Raw genomic sequence first — 21887 nt, 5'->3', positions numbered from 1 at the left:
CAGCACTGTGGTGGGAGTAGGCAGGGGAAGGCAGGGCACAGTGCTGGGGCAGCTCAGTCTGAGTTGGCTCCTCTCCTTGGAACACTGGCAGCTGAAACCAGCCGACCGCGGGGACTCCGTCTTCTTCTCCTGCCACGCCATCAACTCCTACGGCGAGGACAGAGGCCTGATCCAGCTCACTGTCCAAGGTACTCCATCCCCCCTGCCTGAGCCCTGCGGTGCAAAGCCTTGCTGAGAGGGTCCCCCTGCTCCTGGGGGCCTCCTCTGCCTGTGTCCCTAACCTGCCTGCGTGTCCCCAAGAGCCCCCTGACCCGCCGGAGCTGGAGATCCGTGAGGTGAAAGCCCGGAGTATGAATTTGCGGTGGACGCAGCGGTTCGACGGCAACAGCATCATCACCGGCTTCGATATCGAGTACAAGAACAAGTCAGGTAGGTGACAGGGATGTCCCCTTCCCACGGCACAGTGAGGCTGGGGGCTGGCCTGCACAGGCAGGTGTGGGACTGCCCCACCGGTCCCTCCAAGGGAATATTCTGCATCCCGGTTCCTTTGATGAAGAAAGGAGAGAGCGGCATTAATGAAATATGGTAATTTCTGTTGGATGGGAGCATTTGAAAGGGAATATTAAAAGAGACAATATTTGCGAAAAGTTGAACCCCAGCGCACAACAGCAAGAGAGAGAAGCAGCCCCTCTCCAGGGGTACAAGAGCTGGAGGTGCCTGGGGACCTCACCTGCCTGATCATGGCCCCCTCAGCACTGCAGACCCTGGATGGGATTCAGGCTCTGACCCTTCTGCCTCATGCCAACGCTCTTCCAGATTCCTGGGATTTTAAGCAGTCTACACGCAACATCTCCCCGACCATCAACCAGGCGAACATCGTGGACCTGCACCCCGCCTCGGTGTACAGCATCCGCATGTACTCCTTCAACAAGATCGGGCGCAGCGAGCCCAGCAAGGAGCTGACCATCAGCACCGAGGAAGCAGGTGCCTCCCTGGGCTCCTGGCGTGGCTGGTGGGGATGGTGGGCAGGGGGAACATGGGGGCTGCAGCCTGGAGGGGAGCTGGCTGAGGTACAGCCAGAGGATTTCCTGCTGAGGAGCTCCTGAACCTTCTCAATGTGCTGTTTTGTGTTTGTGTCTCTCAGCTCCCGATGGCCCTCCGATGGACGTCACCTTGCAGCCCATCACATCCCAGAGCATCCAGGTCACCTGGAAGGTGAGTGAGGCTGGGATGGTGTGTGGGTTTTTTTGGCTATGGGGGTTTGGCCAAATGCTGTCCCAGCTTGTGCTGAGATCCAGCATGCCATCAATGTTAGAAGAATCAGGAAGAATCTCTCAGGAAAAGGGAAAACCTGCAGGCTGGGCAAGCAGCTCACCTTACTGCTCAGGGCTCTTATCAATCATGTTTTACAACATGCTCATTATCTCATAGAGTGTCAGTGGGGGACCATGGGGCAGAGAGGATAAATATGTAAAAACTCAGGTGCTGGGTTGCAAAGTGTTTGAGCAGAGATCAATAAAACTTAGAATCGGATTTATTTTTCCAAAGCTGCCTAATGAAAAATAAAATTGATTATAAAGTTAGGACTTGGGAATGAACTGCTAAGTCAATAAATTTAGGGTTCCAGCTTCTCCCCCCACCTCCCCTTAAGCACTGAAAAACAGATTAATGAAAAGTAAGATTCACTTGAAAGATAAGTCACTTCGTTTTAGGAGTATTTCAGCAAGATGGATCGCCCTGGCATTGTAACATAAATTTGCAATCAACCCTATTGATTTGTTAATGCTTCAGAGAAATATTGTTAAGATTGATCTCAATCTGGCCTCTCAGGCTGCCAGAATTGGGATTTCTCCTGCTCCAGCTGGGGACTGGTGCAGTCCAGGCAGCACTTTCCTCTCTGGTGGCTCTGAGGACCCGCTGGACCTTTTTTATCACTATTTTGCTACTCAGGGAAAAGTGGGGAGGGAAAACAAAGCCTTGAGAAAAGGCACTGGGGAGAGCTGATTGGGGCACGGAGCCCTGTGAGCCTCCCACCCCTGTGACACTGCTCCATCCTGTCCTCGCTGTCCCTCAGGCCCCAAAGAAGGAGCTGCAGAACGGGGTGATCCGTGGCTACCAGATTGGTTACCGGGAGAACAGCCCGGGCAGCAACGGGCAGTACAGCATCGTGGAGATGAAGGCCACGGGGGACAGCGAGGTCTACACGCTGGACAACCTCAAGAAGTTTGCGCAGTACGGGGTGGTGGTGCAGGCGTTCAACCGCGCGGGCACGGGGCCCTCGTCCAGCGAGATCAACGCCACCACGCTGGAGGACGGTGAGGATGGCCCAGGGACAAGCCGGGTCCAGGTCCCCCCCAGGGCAGCCTCAGTTGATGCCCATGCCATCACACAGGTCTGGGTGGTGGCTGTGTGCACCCTCACAGCTCCCGGGGAAGGGACCAGGAGCACGGCACTATCAGGTGGCGCTGGGTTTGTGGCACAGCTAAAGGGTGCAAGGTGGATTTTGGCGCTGCTGAAGTGCCAGGCAGGTTTCCATCTGGGACGCAGTCACTGAGGGCCTCGGTCATTTTAAAAACAATGAGGAAAAAGTTTTGCAGTGTGTTTGCTCAGCAGTTTTTCATACTTAATTAAGGCTCTCGTTAGCCTGTCAAACCGCGATCGTTTCCTGGCTGCATTAGCACTCCTCCCGGGGTATTCAAGGGCCCCTGTTTTAGCAATAGTGTCTTTTCCATAATTATATTACCTTCATTTTGTTCAAACGGACTATCTGTATTAGTTTATTATACTCTGTCCCTAATTACATGGTGCTTATATTTTTGCACCTAAGTAATATGAAACAATAATCATTTTCAAAGAGGATCGTTACGGTGATGTATTATCATTTAAATGCTCATAAAAATTAGAGTTACCTCTTGCGGGGCAATGGGATCTAATTACCTCGCATCCAGCCAGCTCTCCCACTCTCCCCTCGCTGGGAAGCATCCTCCCTGTCACCACCAGCACAGGGTTCACACCCACCTCGTTGGCCCAGGAGAAGGAAAACTGCATGTTGGAGGCAGAGCCCTGCTGGGCAGGACTGGCTGAGGGCTTCCAGCAGCACAGTGGGATTTGTGTGGGTGGCTGTGTGGGACACAGCTCTTTCAGCCTGGCATCTCCATCCTCCTACTGATTGTCCTGCTCATCCCTCCTCTCCCCAGTTCCCAGCCAGCCCCCCGAGAACGTGCGAGCCATCTCCATCACCTCGGACGTGGCGGTGATCTCCTGGTCGGAGCCCCCGCGCAGCACCCTCAACGGGGTGCTCAAGGGCTACCGAGTCATCTTCTGGTCCCTCTACATGGATGGAGGTGAGCACACCTGGGGAGCGGGTGACACGGGGGACCTGGGGGCACAGGGCTGACAGGCCCTTCTCCCACAGAGTGGGGCGAGATGCAGAACATCACGACCACGCGGGAGCGAGTGGAGCTGCGGGGCATGGAGAAGTTCACCAACTACAGCGTGCAGGTGCTGGCCTACACCCAGGCGGGCGACGGCGTCCGCAGCAGCGTGCTCTACATCCAGACCAAGGAGGACAGTAAGTGGCTCTGCCACCCGCTCGTGCCTGGGGCCGGAGCGGCTGCGGGGGCACAGGGGAAACCCCCCGTGTACAGCCATGGGCAGGGCATTTCCCTTTCCCTTTCTTTCCTTTTCCTTAAGTGCTGATATTTAAATATTTACACCCCGCCTGCCCTACTTTAATGCCATTAGCTCGCTAGCAGAGCTTCCCTGGGCCTGTGTCCTAGGAAGCGCCAGATGCTGGGAGGGAGGCGCAGCTGGGCAGGGTACGGCTGACAGATTAAGGAGATGGCCATTAAAAGCCAATCATGATTTCTAAAGCAGAGCTTGGGCTGCAATTAACCCTCCTGCCTCTGGCTCACACAGGGACCAAAGCCACCCGTGGAGAGGTGTCCTGCAGGCAGACCTGTCCCTGCCTCTGTGTGACACCACCATTGCAGCTGCTGCCCCGGGTTTGGCTGGGATGCCAGCCCCACAGCAGGGTGCTGTCACATCTCCCAGCTGGGCAGAGACCTTGGAGACCTCCCGGCACCAGCTCTGCCACGCTCTCCCTCCTCAGTTCCAGGTCCCCCGGCTGGGATCAAGGCTGTGCCGTCCTCTGCCAGCAGCGTGGTGGTGTCCTGGCTGCCGCCGGCCAAGCCCAACGGCATCATTCGGAAGTACACCATCTTCTGCTCCAGCCCCGGCTCGGGGCAGCCGGTATGGGACGGCAACGGGGCTGGGAATTGCCAGAGTGTGCCAGGGAATGCTGAGCCGGCCAAGCAGGAACGGGAGGGAGAGCTGATGGCAGGCAGCAGCCGCAGCAAAGACCTCTTGGGGTGCACTGCGGAATTGTCCAAGGGCATCCATGGGCACTGTGCAGCAGGGAATGGTCCCATCTTCTCTCTGTTCCCATTCTCTGGCATCTGTCCTGCTCAGCGCTGGCTCCTGAGGGGGAAACATGCCAGCAGCTGACCAAAAATGAAATAGAAATCCAACCTAGCCCCATCCCTCCTTGGTGAGGGAGAGGTTGATGGGAGGTCTGCAGACTAGTGCTTATCAAAAGCTCCTTCTCAAACTCATTTCACTATCTGAGCCTCTGGTTTCCAGGGCAACATAATCTTTTCATCAAAGCAACTGGTAAAACCGCTGGGATCCGATATTGTTTTCTTGGCATCTTGTCAAAACTGTCATTTGGGTAAAAAAAAATTTATGTATACTATACAATATTCATATAGGTGTGTCTGCTTTGGGGTACACTCACATCTGTGTCCCCACAAGGGCACACGTGTGCCGACAGTGATCACACAGGTACCTGCCAAGTCATGTTTTAATAGACCCATCCTGTGCCACGGGGGTCATGGAGCCCCTCCCTGCCCACTGCTGGCATGGTGGCACAGCTGCGTGGCAGTCCTTGCCCTCATGGCATTCTTGGGGCAGGGTGACTTTGTCCTGGCGGTGATGGGGACTGTCCCCGGTGCTTGCACACAGCCAGCCCTGTCCGCAGGGCCACCACAGGGCTGGGGCAGGTTCTGTGGGCAATGAGGTGACCCCACATGGGTTTTGGGGACCCCCTTGGCCTCTCGTGGGTTTGGGCCATCCCGGCTGGGGTTGGCTCCAGGCTGGCGCTGCTGCAGCTCGGCGGTGCCAGGGCAGCGTCCTTTCCCGGGAGCAGGGATGCTCAGCCATCTGCTCCTGGGCTGCAGCCCGGCTCCCTGGAGGAATCACGACACCAGCCGGCTCTCCCCGGCATTGAGGGGTGTGAGCGGAGCCGAGCCGCCACGCTCGGGATAAACCCGCGAGGGGCTGTGGGGTCTGCGCTAAGGGTGATGGGCCGACAGTCTCATAGAAGCTTCCCCTTCACCCGTGTCCCCCTCCGCAGGCTCCCAGCGAGTACGAGACCAGCCCGGACCAGCTCTTCTACCGCATCGCCCACCTGAACCGGGGGCAGCAGTACCTGCTCTGGGTGGCCGCCGTCACCTCCGCCGGCCGCGGCAACATCAGCGAGAAGGTCACCATCGAGCCTGCGGGCAAAGGTACAGCCTGGGGGGCTGCCAGCCTGGGGGGGACACCCCCGCTGCTGTGCCCTGCCCCGTGCCCTGCATGGGGATGGCTGGGTGACCCCAGGGAAGAGGAGGGGCAGCACCCGGGTCTCCTTACACCTCGGAGGGGTCTGTACACCTCGGGGAGTCAGTCCCCCAGGCTGACCTCGTCCTTGCCCCCAAGCCCCCGCCAAGATCATCTCCTTCGGAGGCACCGTCACCACGCCGTGGATGAAGGACGTGAGGCTGCCGTGCAACTCCGTCGGGGAGCCCGTCCCTGCCATCAAGTGGACCAAGGACAGGTACGGAGGGGGCTGCCGGCCGTGCTGGGGGCTGGTGCCAGCCCTGGCTGTGCCACACACGGCTGATATGCCCCCTGTCCTCCTGGCAGCGAGGACTCTGCCATCCCGGTGACCGTGGACGGCCACCGCCTGATCCAGGCCAACGGGACGCTGGTGCTGCGCTCGGTGAAGGCCGAGGACTCCGGCTACTACACCTGCACTGCCACCAACACCTGGGGCTTCGACACCATCATCATCAACCTGCTGGTGCAAGGTGAGGGTTCCGCCTCCGTGCTGCCCTGCACGGACATGCTCTGTCCCCAGTGCCCGGGCTGTGTCCTGCACCAGGGGCTCCTGCTGGCCCAGGCACGAGTGCGAGCTCTCCTTGCCACTTCTGGGGGCACAGTGTGGGGCACTCTGCGTGTGTGAGGTGCTCATGGGTTTCTCTCCTCCCTAGTGCCCCCAGACCAGCCCCGCCTGACCGTCTCCAAGACCTCGGCATCGTCCATCACGCTGGCCTGGATCCCTGGGGACAATGGGGGCAGCTCCATCCGAGGTAGGGCTGCTGTGGGTGATGGGGCTGCTGCCCGCAGCTCATCCCAGAACCATGACTGGTTCCATTCTCATGGAACATATTTGCAGGCATACTGTGCCGTGTTTTTGTATCTGCACCTCAGTTTCCCCCTCTCCAAAATGCCTCAGAAATGCTTCAGAGTAAGGCTGATGCCTCTGAGCTCTTAGCAGGAGCTGCCAGCCCTGATGAGGGGTTTGTCAGGTGTTTTGGACAAGCTGCAGGGACTGATGTAGCTAAAGAAGGGCACATCACTGGGTGCTAAGGTGGGGGTGGCCAGGGCCAGACCCAGTGCTGCTCTGTGTCTCCTGGCATTGGGGCCACTCTGAACCCACTGAGCAGGAGTTGCCCCACATCCCTGACAGGCTGGGGGCTTTGGGAGGGCTCCAGGAGCATCCCAGCTTTCCCAAGTCTCCTTTCTGCTCTGATTCATCTCATGAATTATAGGTTGAAACAGCTGCGTGCGGAGGGGGGAGCGGGGAGCGAGGAAGGAGACCTCGCTTACAATTAATTAAAAGCATGAAAGTAATTACAAGCAAATCTCCCCAGCCAGCAGCCTTTCACTCCAGCGGACTCTGTTGATAAATTTGGTTATAATTGGATTAGAAATATTAAAAACACACCACATGTACAAAATAAATAAATAAGCAGTGGCAGGCACCAGGGTGGGTGGTGTGGGGGTGTCAGGGCTGGTGTTGGCACTGCTGGGAATCACATGCCCATGGCTTTGGGAAGCTCCTGGTGTCACCATCCACAGGGAATCCTTGGCGGTGGGAAGGTGTGGGAAGTGTCCCCACTGCTCTGCCCAAGCTGGCGCTGGGTGTTCATAGAGCTCCTTCACCCGAACCCTCTGGCATTGCCACGGTGGTACCTGGGTGGTGCTGGCACTGGGGCCATCATGCCAGCCCTGCCTTGTGCAGCTCATTATGCGCACAGCAAGGCGGGAAGCCTACTCTTCTCTGCTATTTTTATTTGAGAATTGGCTAAATATCCTGCAGAAATAGCCAAACCTATCAGTGCACCAGGAAAGTTTGGTCAGCACGGCCAGGGCAGCGGGAATGTGCTGTCCCGAGATGCCCTGATGCCCTTGGAGTTGTCCCTGTGTCCCCTGCTCTCGCAGGAAGCCCAGACCAGCCATCTCCAGGTGCCTTGTTGATGGCAGTGTAACAGGTTTGCTCATCTAGGACACAGTGTGCTTCCTAATACTCCTCATCACGGGAGAGGAGGCGGTCTGCAATGACAGAAGCAACTTCCCTGCAGCCTCCCGAGGGAGCTGCTTAATTCCGGCTTTCCCTTTATAGCCTCGCACCAGTCAATCACAGCGTGTGCTCCCATGTGGAAATGAGCACTGGGGCCATCCTGGGCATGCTGGGGGCAGGCAAGGTGTGACGCTGGCAGAGCTCTCAGGAGGTTCTGGGTGTGCCCTCACTCCTCTTGTCCGTTGCTCCTGCCTGGCTCTGTATGGTGGGCACAGCAGGCAGATTCCCCCACTGCTCATGAGCACAGGGTAGTGCAGGACTTGGTGTGTGATGGGTGCCCTGGTGCTACAAGGCTGTGCTGGATATGGGCACAGGCTTTGTGCCAGCCATAACCCCTTCCCCTCACCCATGTGCCCAGAGGTGACCCCCTCCTTGCTCCCACAGGCTTTGTGCTCCAGTACTCGGTGGACAACAGCGAGGAGTGGAAGGATGTGTTCATCAGCTCCTCCGAGCGCTCCTTCAAGCTGGAGAGCCTCAAGTGTGGCACCTGGTACAAGGTGAAGCTGGCGGCCAAGAACAGCGTCGGCGCCGGCCGCATCAGCGAGATCATCGAGGCCAAGACCCACGGCAGAGGTGAGCCTGGCCCGTGCTGTCCCTGCCCGGCCATGGGGGTCCCCTCCCCACCGTCCTGACAGCTCCTGTCCCGCAGAGCCCTCCTTCAGCAAGGACCAGCACCTCTTCACCCACATCAACTCCACGCACGCCAGGCTGAACCTGCAGGGCTGGAGCAGCGGGGGCTGCCCCATCACCGCCATCGTCCTGGAGTACCGGCCCAAGGGCAACTGGGTGTGGCAGAGCCTGCGCACCAACAGCTCCAGCGAGGTGTTCCTGACCGAGCTGCGCGAGGCCACCTGGTACGAGCTGCGCATGAAGGCCTGCAACAGCGCCGGCTGCGGCAACGAGACCACGCAGTTCGCCACGCTGGACTACGACGGCAGTGAGTGGGGACACGGGCTGGGGCAAGTGCCACCGGGGAGGGGGCTCCCGGCACGCTGAGTGCCCACCCGCCCCGCTCTGCCCTAGGCACCATCCCCCCGATCAAGTCTGCCCAAGGGGAAGGTGATGACGTGAAGAAGCTCTTCACCATCGCCTGCCCCGTGATCCTGGCCACGCTGGGAGTGGCCCTGCTCTTCATCATCCGCAAGAAGAGGAAGGAGAAGCGGCTGAAGAGGCTTCGAGGTGAGATGGGATTCAGAGGCACAGCACATGGGACCCCAGACTGTGTTCCTGGGCTGCCTCATTGTGCCCTACCCTGCTCTCCTACAAAAAACTTCTTGGTTTTTGTGTCTCCTGCACAGATGCAAAGAGTTTGGCAGAAATGCTGATCAGGTGAGCCTCACATCTGCCTGTGGCTGGGTCCGGGTGGGCAGGCAGGGAATAGGGTGGTGCTGGGGGTGGTCATGGCTGCTTTTAAGCCCGGGTACAGCCCTCACTCGGTTTCAGACCCTCTCACACCCACACCTGTGAAGGTTCTGGCAGTGACCCTGTGGCACAGCAGCCCGGTGCTGCTGGCTGCTCCTGCCTGCTCGAGGGTCCCAGCAGCCACACTGGAGCTTGCCTGGGCAGAGCTGAGCCCCCGGGTGGGCTGGCTGGTGGCAATCCCCAGCCCGTGGCAGGCTGGAGCCGCCGGGGCTCTGTCCGGTAATGGGCGGGTCTGCGTCCCCTCTCACCTCACAGCAAGAATAACCGCAGCTTTGACACGCCGGTGAAGGGACCCCCGCAGGGCCCCCGCCTGCACATCGACATCCCGCGGGTGCAGCTCCTCATCGAGGACAAGGAGGGCATCAAGCAGCTGGGTAAGCACGGGCAAAGCTCCCATCCCCTGCTGCCCCAGAGTGCTGGGGTCCCTCGGATGGACTGTGGGCCAGCTGGTGCCTACAGTGCCTGGCCAGGGAGAGGCCTGAGCTCCAGCTCCCTCCCACAGGGGATGACAAAGCCACGATCCCGGTGACTGACACGGAGTTCAGCCAGGCAGTGAACCCCCAGAGCTTCTGCACGGGCGTCTCTCTGCATCACCCGGCCCTGATCCAGAACACGGGGCCCCTCATCGACATGTCTGACATCCGCCCCGGCACCAGTGAGTGTGTGGGGCCGGGCTGGCTGTGCTGGGGCTGTACACACGGGACACGGATGGGGGAACTGTCCTCCAGCCCTGGCTGTGCCCAAAAGCAGCGGCTGGGAAGGCAGAAGGAGGAGGCTGTGCTCCAGGGAGAGGGGAGAGCATGCTGGGTGTGAGTGGAAGGGACCCACCGTGACTCTGCCACCTTTGTGCCACAGACCCCGTGTCGAGGAAGAGCGTGAAATCTGCGCACAGCACCCGCAACCGGTACTCCAGCCAGTGGACACTCACCAAGTGCCAGGCGTCCACCCCTGCACGGACCCTCACCTCCGACTGGAGGACAGTGGGCTCCCAGCACGGCATCACGGTCACTGAGAGTGACAGCTACAGCGCCAGCCTCTCGCAGGACACAGGTATGCAGGGCCACCGCCTCCCTTGCTGCTGCTGGCAGCAGTCTGCTGCTTTGGGGCGCACAGAGACCCCAAACTGTGAGTTCAGGGTGACTGCAGAACTTACCAGTGGGATTGTGGAGCCATGACTTGGTGGCTCTGAGCAGCCAAGGCCTTGCCCAGCTATGGGATCGATTAGAATCATTAAAAAACAAAGTGGTTTGGGTTGGAAGGGACCTTATTGCTCATCTTGTTCCAACCCAGGTTGTTCTATATCCCGTCCAACCTGGCCTTGAAGGTGGCCAGGTGTATCCCAGCAGGGACAGCTTGGGCATTCCCACGACGTGGACAAAGGCATTCCCGTGCCGTGTCAGGTGGGTGACACTTCCTCTCCCCACAGACAAGGGCCGGAACAGCATGGTGTCCACGGAGAGCGCCTCGTCCACCTACGAGGAGCTGGCGCGCGCCTACGAGCACGCCAAGCTGGAGGAGCAGCTGCAGCACGCCAAGTTCGAGATCACCGAGTGCTTCATCTCCGACAGCTCCTCGGACCAGATGACCACGGGCACCACGGACAACGCCGACAGCATGACCTCCATGAGCACCCCGTCCGAGCCCGGCATCTGCCGCTTCACCGCCTCCCCGCCCAAGCCCCAGGACAGCGAGCGGGGCAAGGGCGTGGCCGTGCCCATCCCACACCGCGCCAGCAAGAGTACGTTCCCGTGGGCTCTCTGGGGGTCCCGCCCTTCCTCAGCACCCCAGGGCTTCCCAAAATCCTTAGGAGGCCTTCCCAGTCCTGTATTCTTTGGCATTCTTGGTATTTCTCCCCGTGCTGTAATGTTCTTTCTCCGCTGATTAATGTTGTTCCCCATTTCTTGGTATTTCGTCCTTCCTTTGGCATTCCATCCGTTCCTTGGTATTCCACCCAATCTTCGGTATTTTTTTGCCCAGTTCCTTGGTATTTCACCCCATTCTTTAATACTCCTTCCCATACCTTAGTATTTTTCCCTTGTATTTCACTGTTCCTTCCCATTTTTAAGTATTCCTTTCTATTTGGTAGCATTCCTTACTGTTCTTTCCACATCCCTCAGTATTTCCCCATGCTTTTTTAAAATTATTTTTTCCCATTTTCAGTATCCCTGGCTATTCTTTACTGTTCCTTCCCATTCTTTAGGATTCCCTCCTATTTGTTGGCATCCTTACTGTTCTTTCCTTATTAATTGATATTTTTCATGATTTTTTTTTGGTTTTTACTGGTCTTTTCCATTCTTTGGTGTTCAATCCCATTTTTTAGTATCCCTGGCCATTCTTTACTCTCCCTTCCCCTTCCTTAGTATTCATTACCATTTTTAGTATCCATCAGAATTTCTTGTTATTCCCCCCCATTTTTCAGCACTGCCCCAGACCCTCAGTACATTCCCCATTTTTTGGTGTTCTCAGTGTTTCCCTGGCTTGTTTTTAGTATTCCTTGGTGTTTATCAGTACTTTCCCCCTGCTTTAGCGTTCATCAGCATTCCTTTGTATTCCTCAGTATTTCTCCCCTGTCCTTAGTGCTAGAACCCCGACAATCTCCCACCCCCATGAGTTTTATTACCTCAAAACAGAACACCAGGAAGATATATTAAAAAAACATAGGTAGGAATTGATAGTTAATTTATTTACTGATTGTATAACACACAATGTAATGGGATCATCTTTCTCCTCAAATTAGACCACATATTTTTATGGCATAGTTTAGGTAGCACAGAGTGTATTAGGTATAACATGGCTGTAACCTTAAAAAAAAGGAATTTACAGAACCTATAATAAGGCATACAAGTTTTAAGGCAATAGTGCTATAATAAAACCAAAATAGCACCTGCAAGAGACAATATAATAACGCAGGGCTTTATATATATAAAAATATATATTATTTAATTTTTAATATATATTTTATATATTATTTAATATTTTTATATATTTAATTTTTAACTTATATTTTAATATATATAATTTTTATATATTTTATATGTTTCTTTCCCAATACATACATTTACATAAAATAAATTTATACATAAAATCTTATATTCTTAATATAGATTTTATATATTGATATATAAATTTCTATATTTCATATAGCAATTCCTATATTTCCATACAAAAATTTATACATTTATATATAGGTTTATGTATACTTATATGTAAATTTTAATATATTTACATATAGATTAATGTGTGTATCTATATAGAAAAGTTTTTATTTTTTATTATAGAAATTTATAACTATTTCTATAGAGATTTATGTACATTTATATAAAACTAATATTTATTAGATATAGTATTTATATTTTATTTATAATATTTATTTTATTATATAATATTTATTTTATATAAATAATGGGTTTTTTAATACAAAAATTTTTATATATACACATAACCATAACTCCTAAAACTGAGATACTAATACATATAATCCTATATACATATGTGCTGTATCCTGTATTAACACCACTGATCCTGCAATACATTCTCTCCACATCCTGTGAAGAGAGGAACGTGCCCTTACAGCACACACTGCACAATATATACAGTTAAAGGTGTAATGCTCTATGGCTAGAGGTGTTATATATTGCAAGTATAAAAGGCAAACTAATAATAGGCCTTTACATCTATGGACATATAAATCCTTAAATTAAGGCCCTACAGCTGGAGGTGATGCTGTAGAACACAAAGGGAGCAGTAATAGAACAGAAATAAAACCCTATAACACCGATAACAGCCCATATAACAACACAGGTTATCCATACATGGACGTAAAACCCTAAATTAGGGCACTAGCTATAGATGATGCCATAACACAGCACGGCAGACTGTGGTTTATGGCAGCACAGCCACTCACCTTGGCAGAGTAAAGCTGGGTCTAGGACAAATCACATCCCTCTGCTGGGTGCTGGCGCAGGTGGGACACAGAGCACAAGAAACATTTCCCCCTGTCCTTTACAGAAGGAGATCTGTGCCTGTCCTGTGTCAGAACTTCAGCATCACGTTGTTGTTATTATTACAATACTGTGTTACACTGTACATTCAGCATTACTCACATTATAACATCTATCACTGTACATTTAGCGTTATATTTAACACAATTACATCATGATACATTACAGGACATTGTGTACAGTGTTGAACACTAGAGCTTGACAGATCCCAGGCATTGCGTTGTGTGGAGTGGGACAATTTTGGGATGATTATGTGACACGTTCTTTATAGCACAGCGCGTTCTCTACAGCACAACACGTTCTCCCTCTACAGCAGGGCCTGTTCTGTTTAGCATAACACATTCTCATTAGAACACGTTCTCTGCAGCACAACACATTCTCTGTAGTGCAGGGTCTCTGTAGAACAGGTTCTCCACTGCACAGGTTCTTCACAGCCCAACGTGGTCTCTGTAGCACAACACGTTCTCAGTAGAACACGTTCTTTGCAGCACAACGCATTCTCTGTAGTGCAGGTCATCCCTAGTCCAATGTGTTCTCCATAGCCCTACTCATTCTCTGCAGCCCAACATGTTCTCTGTAGTCCAACGTGATCTCTGTAGCCCAACATGTTGTCCATAGCCCAACGTGTTCTCCGTAGCCCAACATTCTCCATAGTCCAACAGATCTCTGTAGTGCAACTCATTCTCCGTAGGCCAGCGTGTTCTCTGTAGCCCAGTGTGTTCTCCGTAGCCCAACGTGTTCTCTGTAGCCCAACGCATTCTGCATAGCCCAACGTGTTCTCTGTAGCCCAACGTGTTCTCCGTAGCCCAACGTGTTCTCCGTAGCCCAACGTGTTCTCCGTAGCCCAACTCGTTCTCCGTAGCCCAACTCGTTCTCCGTAGCCCAACTCGTTCTCCGTAGCCCAAAGCCAACATATCCAGAGGGTGGGGGGCAATAGGGTCCCTGCAGAGCCTTACCTGCCTGCTCTTCCCTCGGCAGGTGACTACTGCAACCTCCCGCTGTACGTCAAGTCGGAGGCCTTCTTCCGCAAGCCCGACGCGCACGAGCCGTGCCCGGTGGTGCCGCCGCGGGAAGCCTCCATCCGCAACCTGGCGCGGGCGTACCACGCGCAGGCCCGGCACATGACGCTGGAGCCCGGCGCCAAGCCCCTGGGGCTGCCTCCCCCGGCCTCCGCCGCAACCACCTTACCTCAGAGGACTCTCCCCATGCCCGGCCCGGCCGGCCCCGCGCCCGCGCCCACCGCCGGCGCCGCCCCGGCTCCCCCCGTGCCCGCCGAGCCCCCCGTGGCCGCCGCCGCCGCCGAGGCGCGGGTGCCCACGCACTCCAAAGTGGGGGGCTCCAGGGACTCGCTGCTGGAGATGAGCACGTCGGGGGTAGGCAGGTCTCAAAAACAGGGGGCCGGAGCCTACTCCAAGTCCTACACGCTGGTGTAGGGCCGCCGCCGGATGCTGCTCGTTTCCCCGCGCCGTTTATATTTAATTAACAAACTTGTACATAACGGACTCTTTTGTATAAATGAAGCTATTTTCTTCTTCTCCGAACAGAAAAAGAAACCAGGGCACAAAGAATTTGATGTTACAGATTTAAAAATATAATATATATGTAAACATATATATATATTTCACATCATTTTGAAAGGGGCACAAGGAAAGACTCAGCGACTTTTTTTTTTTTTTTTCTCTCCCTGATCTTGTCGGTGGTTTTAAAAAAGGAACGTCTCCGAGACATTGCATGCTATTTTACTGTTCTGAAAACAGCAGGAGTTGCTTCAATTTGCAAATGCTTATGTGTTAATACCTTTTTCTATGAAAAAAAACCCAGCGCTGTGTGCAATAAAGGTTATGTTTATATGTGGGGCGTTTGTGAAGTGAGCAGGGAAGAAGCCAGAGCAGGGCTGGGGCAGGACAGGGCAGGAGGATGGAGAGGGACAGCCCAGGGCAGCCAAAGTACAGAAATACAAAGACAAGGGATTGAATATTAAAGAATAATAAGGCAATTATCCACCTGCAGAGCTGTAGGGCAGCAGGAGCACATCCTGGGAATGGTTCCATGGAGCAGGACAGAGCAGAGTGTGCCACAGCACTGAGAGAGCAGTACCACGTCCAGCTCCAGCCCAGGACAAAGCACGGTGCCAAACAGGAATCCTGGTCCCGCTCATCCAGAGGGGTGAACGGCTGCCCAGACCCTCAGGTAAGGTAAGTGCAGGGTGGCTCCAGCATGGCATCCAGCATCCAGCGAGGCACAGCAGCTCCTGCAGGCAGGGTCTTGCTCCCTGGGATGTGTCCCAGCCCCAGCTGGGAGCAGGAGAAGGTCACGCTGGAATGCGCTGTGGTGGATCCAGCACAGAGCCCTGCCCCTGGTGTCTCTGCCTCCCTGAATCCTGATGAATCGTGGCTCAGGGCAGCACTGCACAGGTGCCCCAGGACACGGGGCAGCACAGAGAACCACCCAGCACCGCCTCACCCAGTCATTTGTTCTTATTTCCCCCTTAGTTTTCACCACCAGCCACACCAATATCAGGCCACAGAAATGCTGATGCTGCTTCCCCCCTTTCATACAAGGTTGTGAAAACAAGAGCACTTGAAACCCCAGGGCTGCCAGCCCTCCTTACCTGCTCCAAAGGCAAGACACAGCTCAGGCCATTATTAACTCTTGTTTTAGTTACCCAAAGTAGAACTTCCCCTTTCTGAGGAGCTTCTGGTGCTGTCTGAGGTGTAGTTAACTAATTGCACTTTCATTTCCTTTTTTCCTGTAATTTATAAGCTCAGCTTTCCATTACTTTCCCATCCATGCAGGCTACCAGCTGGGTCCAGCTCTTTCCTTACAAACAGATCCATTTCCTCTTTCAGCCCAAAGCAGTTGGACTATCTACACACAGATTTGTACCATTCTTTTTTTTTTTTTTTGCTCTTGACAGGGTTTAATTCATCAGCTATAATCAAGCACTGCAGAGGTCATTTTTTTCAACCTCTCTCTCTCCTTGATTTTTTTTTTTTAATTGGAGTACCCAAATTAAAATGACATGCAAATGCAGTGATGTTACTGCAGCTCTGCAGTGCCCTTCCCAGCCTGCTGGCACACTGGCCAGCAGATCCTCCTTTGCCATCTGGTTCTTCCTAACTAAGGTAACTCCTGGAATCCTGCAGAGCAGGAAGCGCCTTGGCCAGAGCCTGGCAGCTGTTCACCTCTGGGGCTTGAGAAACAAGCTGCTAAGACAATTTCTCGTGCCCATTTTTCATAATTTTTGGCCATTGTTCAGGTAGCACTCAGACCCAACCCCTGTCAAGGAAGCTCCCATCTGGAGAGGGGCACCACCCTTCCCAGCCAGCCTGGTGGGGAGGCATCAGAGCACATAACATTTATAAACCATTATACAACACAGGTTTAAAGAAAAGCAAGTGCCCAGCCCTTAAACCAGGGTCACAGCCAGGCAGCACCTCCAAAATACCAACCCCAGGCTTAGAATAGAAATAGAAGGGGAAAACAGAATTAAAAATAGAAGAAGCAAGAAAAGGCAAGCGTGTTCAGCCATGAGAGTAAGCAGATTAGCAAGATAAAAAGAGGAACAGATTAACAGAGATTAATACAACTTTATTGGAATTGGCTAGTACAGATTTCCTTCTACATCTCAGCAAGGATTCCCCCCTTCCCTTCCCCAGCAGGCACAAGCCCTGGCCCTGCACATTTTAACACAGCACGAGTTTCCAGCAGCCCCCCTGAGCCCCTGCCACCCCCTGCTCCCAGGGAGCCCCCTGCCCTTCAGCACAGCAGGATGGCAAGGAGAACAGCCCAGCTCTGCCTTCCAGCAGCAGAGAAGAAGCCACCAAGCTCAGGAATGCCCCAGAGGAGCAGGCCAGGGGGCTGGGTGGGCTCCAAACCCAGCCCAGCATTGCCAGGGGGCTGCCTGGGGAAGGAAAGCAAGGTCACCCTCAGGACACAGAGTCCCACCCAGTGCTGCTCTGGAACAAGGACACCCCCAGCAGCTGTCCCCAGGAAAGGTAAGAGCAGCTCCCAGCTCACCTGATGCTCCCCTCCTGGCCTGCAGCACGTTCCCCTGGCAATGTCCCACTCCAGGCTGGCCACACCGAGCAGGGGACAAAGGCAACTGTCCCACCCAGCTCCAGAGGCAGAATGGAGGAGGTGGAGGCACAGGGGAGGGTCCTAGGGGTGAACCAAGCCCCAGCTGGGCAGTGACCAGCCTGCACAACCAGACTCTGCTGTGCAGGACCCCCTCCCACCCACACAGCTGCTGCTGGAGCTCACAGCACCACTCAAGGGCTGGCCAAGGCTCCCAAATGTGCTGTCACACCTGTCCCCAACAGCCCTCAGCAGCTGTGACCTGGCCCACAAAGCGATGCTGTCTGGGGAAGGACTGAGCAGGACAGAGAATTCCCTGTGAGCACCAACACAAGGGCAGAGAACCTACACCTGCACCAGGAGCTACGAATCGGGGCAGGTTCACAGTCAGCACGGCCCCAAATGTCTCTGGGGTACAGGACACACAAACAGGAGGGACAGTGCAGGCCACAGGGGGCTGCTCTGGCTACTTCTTCTCCTGCTTCTGCTGCTGGTACCTCCTGAAGTGGGTCTGGATGGTGATGGCTGCCCTCTCAGATGGGTCAGTGACCTTGCTCTCCTTGCTGCCATCAGGGGTCACGTCACCTGGGGGGCAAAGAGGGCATCACAGTGAGCACAGACAGTGCCAGCAGCCCTGAACAAGCTCCACGGAGCAGGGCAGGGCTCTGGCATCACCCCCACGGGATCAGTGGCCTCCCCATTCCCCAGACAGGACAGCTGTCCTTGCTGCAGAGCTCACAGCATGAAACCACCACTCCACCGGCTCCCAGGGACATCTCCAGGGCAGAAGGAGCAGGGAGCAGGAGGCAGAGCAAAGCCCAGCCTCCCTGGCAGGGCTAAGCCTTCTATTTACCCAGCTCTAGTCCCCGAAGGCAGCAGCTTCCCCACGTTTAATCACCACGTAGGATGCTCACTTACTTTCGCACACACAAATAAGATTAGAAGCGAGCCCGGCCCCGCGCAGCAATAAAGCTCTCACGCTGACAAATGGGAGCCCTCCCCACTCCCGCTTAATGTGGCATTAGGGAAGTATTGTGAAATTCAACAGGAACTGCATCAAAGCCACTCAGCGGTGCTCCTCTAAGCCACTGTGTCACTGCTAAGCACCCCCCGAGCAGCCATCAGCAATCCTGGGGCCAGATGCTGCTGAATAAACTCACCGCTGCCACCTGAACCCATCTCCCTTCCCTGCCTGTAAGAAACTGCAGAGTCAAAGGATAAATAAAAGGAGGGAGTGGGGTCCCCCCTGCCCTGCTCAACAAGACACTGCCAGCTGTGAATCCTGCCCAAGGGCAGATGCTGAGGACAGGCACTCACTGGCAGGGTGAGCCCTGGCTGTGCAGCTCTGCCATGAGCTCACCTGCCCAAGGGGATCAGCCCTGGCAGCCCCAGACCTCCCCAAGGGGCTCAGCCCCTGGCAGCCCCAGAGCTGCCCCTGTTTGCAGTGAACCCCAGGCCAGCAGCCAGGCTGGGCAGAGCTCCTGGGCCACGGGGAGGGGTGGCACCCCCAGCCCCCACGGCCGTTATCCGCTCGGCACCGAGAATAGAAGAGATCAAATCCTCTTTGCTGAGCCCTGCAGGGCCTTGAGACCAGCCCAAAGAGAGGAGGGGTGGATGCCAGGTGGCTCTCCCAGAAGCAGGAGAAGGGGGCTGCTTCACGGGACAGCATGGCCCCAGGTGAGTCAGTGGGGCAGGTTTCTGGGAAGGGGGGAGCTGGGGTCTGCACAGGCACAGCAGACACAGCCCCAGATTCAGCCCTGCAGCACTGGGACCTTCACTGGCTGATGCTACACACACTAACAAATATCTCATCATCAAACACCCCTTAACAATGCCACAGTCAGATCTGTGGAAGGAGAAAGAGGCCAAGAAGGATGCAGGCACTGCAAGGCCTGCTCTTCTGCTGTGCCCACAGTCCCAGCCATGAGTTCCACCCATTTCTTGTGTTGACTGGGGGTTTTTTCCTGCCTCCCTGCCTGTTCCACACTCACCTTTCTCTCCAGAAAGCGAGTAGATGCTGTTGTGCCGGGAGTTCCTGCCTCTCTGGAAAGGTAGAGAAATAAAATAAAAGTTAATTCTATCCCAGGCAGAGGCAGTGAGGGCAGTCCCTTTCAGGCCAGCCAGGAACCCCTTCCACTCTCCATTCCCTTTAGGAAACTGGAACATGCTTACTGTTGTTCCCTTAAAGAGCACTGATTAATTAATCTGCATTTATGGAAAGACCTCCAAGGAGAGGCAGGAAACAGCTTTGCAGCCAAACTCAGAGCTGTGAGATGCTCCAGTCCATGGATGGATGTTGGCACAGGCTATCCTCACTGGATCTGCATTTCAAACCAGTAAGGAGCCAGCCCCTACACCATGAACCTGCAGCTCCTGCGCTGCCAGGTCTTCCAGGGGATATTTCCATTTCTAAAAATAAGCTTGAATTTGTCTGCAAATACCTCAACAACATTTTCCAGCTTACCTTGCCCTCCTGGCATTGCATTTCCCCCTTGTCTAAACCTCCAGGCTGCCTGGCTCACAGCTGCCCCTGCAGCAGCACTGCCACCCCCTGAGCCAGCTGTCCTGGCAGTGCTAGCATCCCTCACCTGGCTGTCCTGGCAGTGCCAGCATCCCTCACCTCCCTGTCCCGGCAGTGCCAGCAGCCCTCACCGCCCTGTCCCGGCAGTGCCAGCATCCCTCACCTGGCTGTCCTGCCAGTGCCAGCATCCCTCACCTCCCTGTCCCGGCAGTGCCAGCATCCCTCACCTCCCTGTCCCAGCAGTGCCAGCATCCCTCACCGCCCTGTCCCGGCAGTGCCAGCAGCCCCACCTGGCTGTCCTGGCAGTGCCAGCAGCCCCACCTGGCTGTCCTGGCAGTGCCAGCATCCCTCACCTCCCTGTCCCAGCAGTGCCAGCAGCCCTCACCTGGCTGTCCCGGCAGTGCCAGCAGCCCCACCTGGCTGTCCTGGCAGTGCCAGCATCCCTCACCTCCCTGTCCCGGCAGTGCCAGCATCCCTCACCGCCCTGTCCCGGCAGTGCCAGCAGCCCCACCTGGCTGTCCTGGCAGTGCCAGCATCCCTCACCTCCCTGTCCCGGCAGTGCCAGCATCCCTCACCTCCCTGTCCCGGCAGTGCCAGCAGCTCTCACCTGGCTGTCCCGGCAGTGCCAGCAGCCCCACCTGGCTGTCCTGGCAGTGCCAGCATCCCTCACCTCCCTGTCCCAGCAGTGCAAGCATTCCTCACCTCGCTGTCCCGGCTGGTGCGGCGGCTCTGGGACACGCACTGGATCTGCCAGGGCAGGGGCTGGTACACCAGGTAAGGCAGGGGCTCCTCACGGAACAGGTTGGTCCCCAGCTGCACACGGGGAAGGTTTTTCAGCAGGGAAGACGACAGGAGAGGAAGAGGAACAGAAAAAGCTGCTCAGCCGCACTCAGCACCAGAGACCCCAGCCCTCCCCGGCCACAGGGACCCCACAGAGGTCCCAGCCCTCCTGCCCAGGTGGTTTAGGAGGCACAGAAGCCATTCCCAGCAAGGCAGGCAGGAGCTGCTGCCTCCTCTCCCCGCCCCAGGCAGGTGAGGACAGCACTGCAGCAGTAGAAGCTCCCTCTGGGAGGACTCACCTGTCTGACCACCCTCACCACGAAGAACAGCGCTGTCATCAGGGTGCCCAGCATGGCCAGGGGTGCGGGGGCTGCCTCGGCCCAGGAGCTCTGGGAGCAGCACTCCAGGACCTCCAGCAGCACGACTGAGCTGTGCCTCCTTGGGCAGGCAGAGCCAAGCCCCTTAATGAGCTTACAGCCCTGCTCAGCTTGCTGAAGTAATCAGGCCCTGCCCTTTTGCTCTTCTAATCGCAGAGTTTCTCCAACAGACAGTGCTGGCATTCCAGGAAAAGCAAATCTCTGCTCCAGGGGCAAGGACAGACAGCCCAGCCCAGCCTGGGGTCACACCTGCTCCCTGGGCACCCACCTCAGCCGGGTCACAGCCCACCCAGGGGGACCCCACACTCCAGCTGGGATTTGGGATGTCTCAGAACCGCCCTGAACTGCTCAGCAGTGGGGTGGGAGACTTGTCCCCAGCAGTGCCTGCCTGGACAGCGTGTGCTGCCTCCAGAGCTCCTCTCCAGCTCTCCAGAGGGCAAAGACAGGCCAGTGCAGCTCAGGCACAGCAGCAACTGGGGCAAAAAAAGCCTGGTGGTGGTTTGTTTTCTTTTTGAGGACGAAATTAGCACTTGTGCACAAGCTGATGCACACCGTGCTCCCCCTGCACTTCACCAGCTCCCACAGGCTGCTGGCAGGAGGCGAGCAGGAGATGGGAGCAGGAGAAGAACACATCACCAAGCTCCCTAACTCCTGGTGAGTGTTACTCAGTGATCCCACAGCACCCAGCACGCTGCTGGGGCAGTTCCTGGCTGCTCCCAAAGCCAGGGGAAAGCAGCAGCCCCAGCCAAGCTGCAGTGAGACATCTTTCACAGATCCCAGGCTGCCAGAGAGACGCCTTGTTTTCATTTTGTAGTTTTGGTTTTCAGCTTTCTTCTCTCTGCCTCTGCATTTGCTACCCTGTCCAGATACTTAAAAGAATAATGGTAACAAAGCCCCAGCGAGCTTAAGTGGTCTTGGGAACTGCCAGAAATGACCTTGACAAGAAAAAAACATGAGAGAGCCCAGAGACAGGGGGAGATGTGAGAGGTAAGTACAGCTGGATACCCAGCTACAACAAAACAGAG

General features: G+C 55.3%; 1 protein-coding gene across 1 annotated transcript in view; it reads left to right on the top strand.

The window, feature by feature from the left end:
- Positions 1 to 14540, top strand: part of DSCAML1 (DS cell adhesion molecule like 1) — a gene marked incomplete at both ends in the record, with an annotated part of 93295 nt that extends 78755 nt beyond the window's left edge. Inside the window, 21 exons of the mRNA XM_084221500.1 lie at positions 92 to 188; positions 301 to 429; positions 817 to 984; positions 1145 to 1215; positions 2075 to 2315; positions 3198 to 3344; positions 3416 to 3571; positions 4112 to 4251; positions 5414 to 5567; positions 5758 to 5875; positions 5965 to 6128; positions 6312 to 6410; positions 8069 to 8257; positions 8334 to 8621; positions 8708 to 8863; positions 8983 to 9013; positions 9362 to 9480; positions 9609 to 9761; positions 9962 to 10156; positions 10533 to 10844; positions 14086 to 14540. Of these exons, the coding sequence (XP_084077626.1) occupies positions 92 to 188; positions 301 to 429; positions 817 to 984; positions 1145 to 1215; positions 2075 to 2315; positions 3198 to 3344; positions 3416 to 3571; positions 4112 to 4251; positions 5414 to 5567; positions 5758 to 5875; positions 5965 to 6128; positions 6312 to 6410; positions 8069 to 8257; positions 8334 to 8621; positions 8708 to 8863; positions 8983 to 9013; positions 9362 to 9480; positions 9609 to 9761; positions 9962 to 10156; positions 10533 to 10844; positions 14086 to 14540 (3582 nt within the window). The remainder of the gene's footprint in view (positions 1 to 91; positions 189 to 300; positions 430 to 816; positions 985 to 1144; positions 1216 to 2074; positions 2316 to 3197; positions 3345 to 3415; positions 3572 to 4111; positions 4252 to 5413; positions 5568 to 5757; positions 5876 to 5964; positions 6129 to 6311; positions 6411 to 8068; positions 8258 to 8333; positions 8622 to 8707; positions 8864 to 8982; positions 9014 to 9361; positions 9481 to 9608; positions 9762 to 9961; positions 10157 to 10532; positions 10845 to 14085) is intronic.
- Positions 14541 to 21887: the final 7347 nt, after the last annotated feature.

This window comes from Fringilla coelebs (assembly GCF_963513975.1).
Source record: "Fringilla coelebs genome assembly, chromosome: 25".
In the NCBI taxonomy this organism is placed as follows: domain Eukaryota; kingdom Metazoa; phylum Chordata; class Aves; order Passeriformes; family Fringillidae; genus Fringilla; species Fringilla coelebs.
This window is presented reverse-complemented; position numbering and strand designations above follow the sequence as displayed.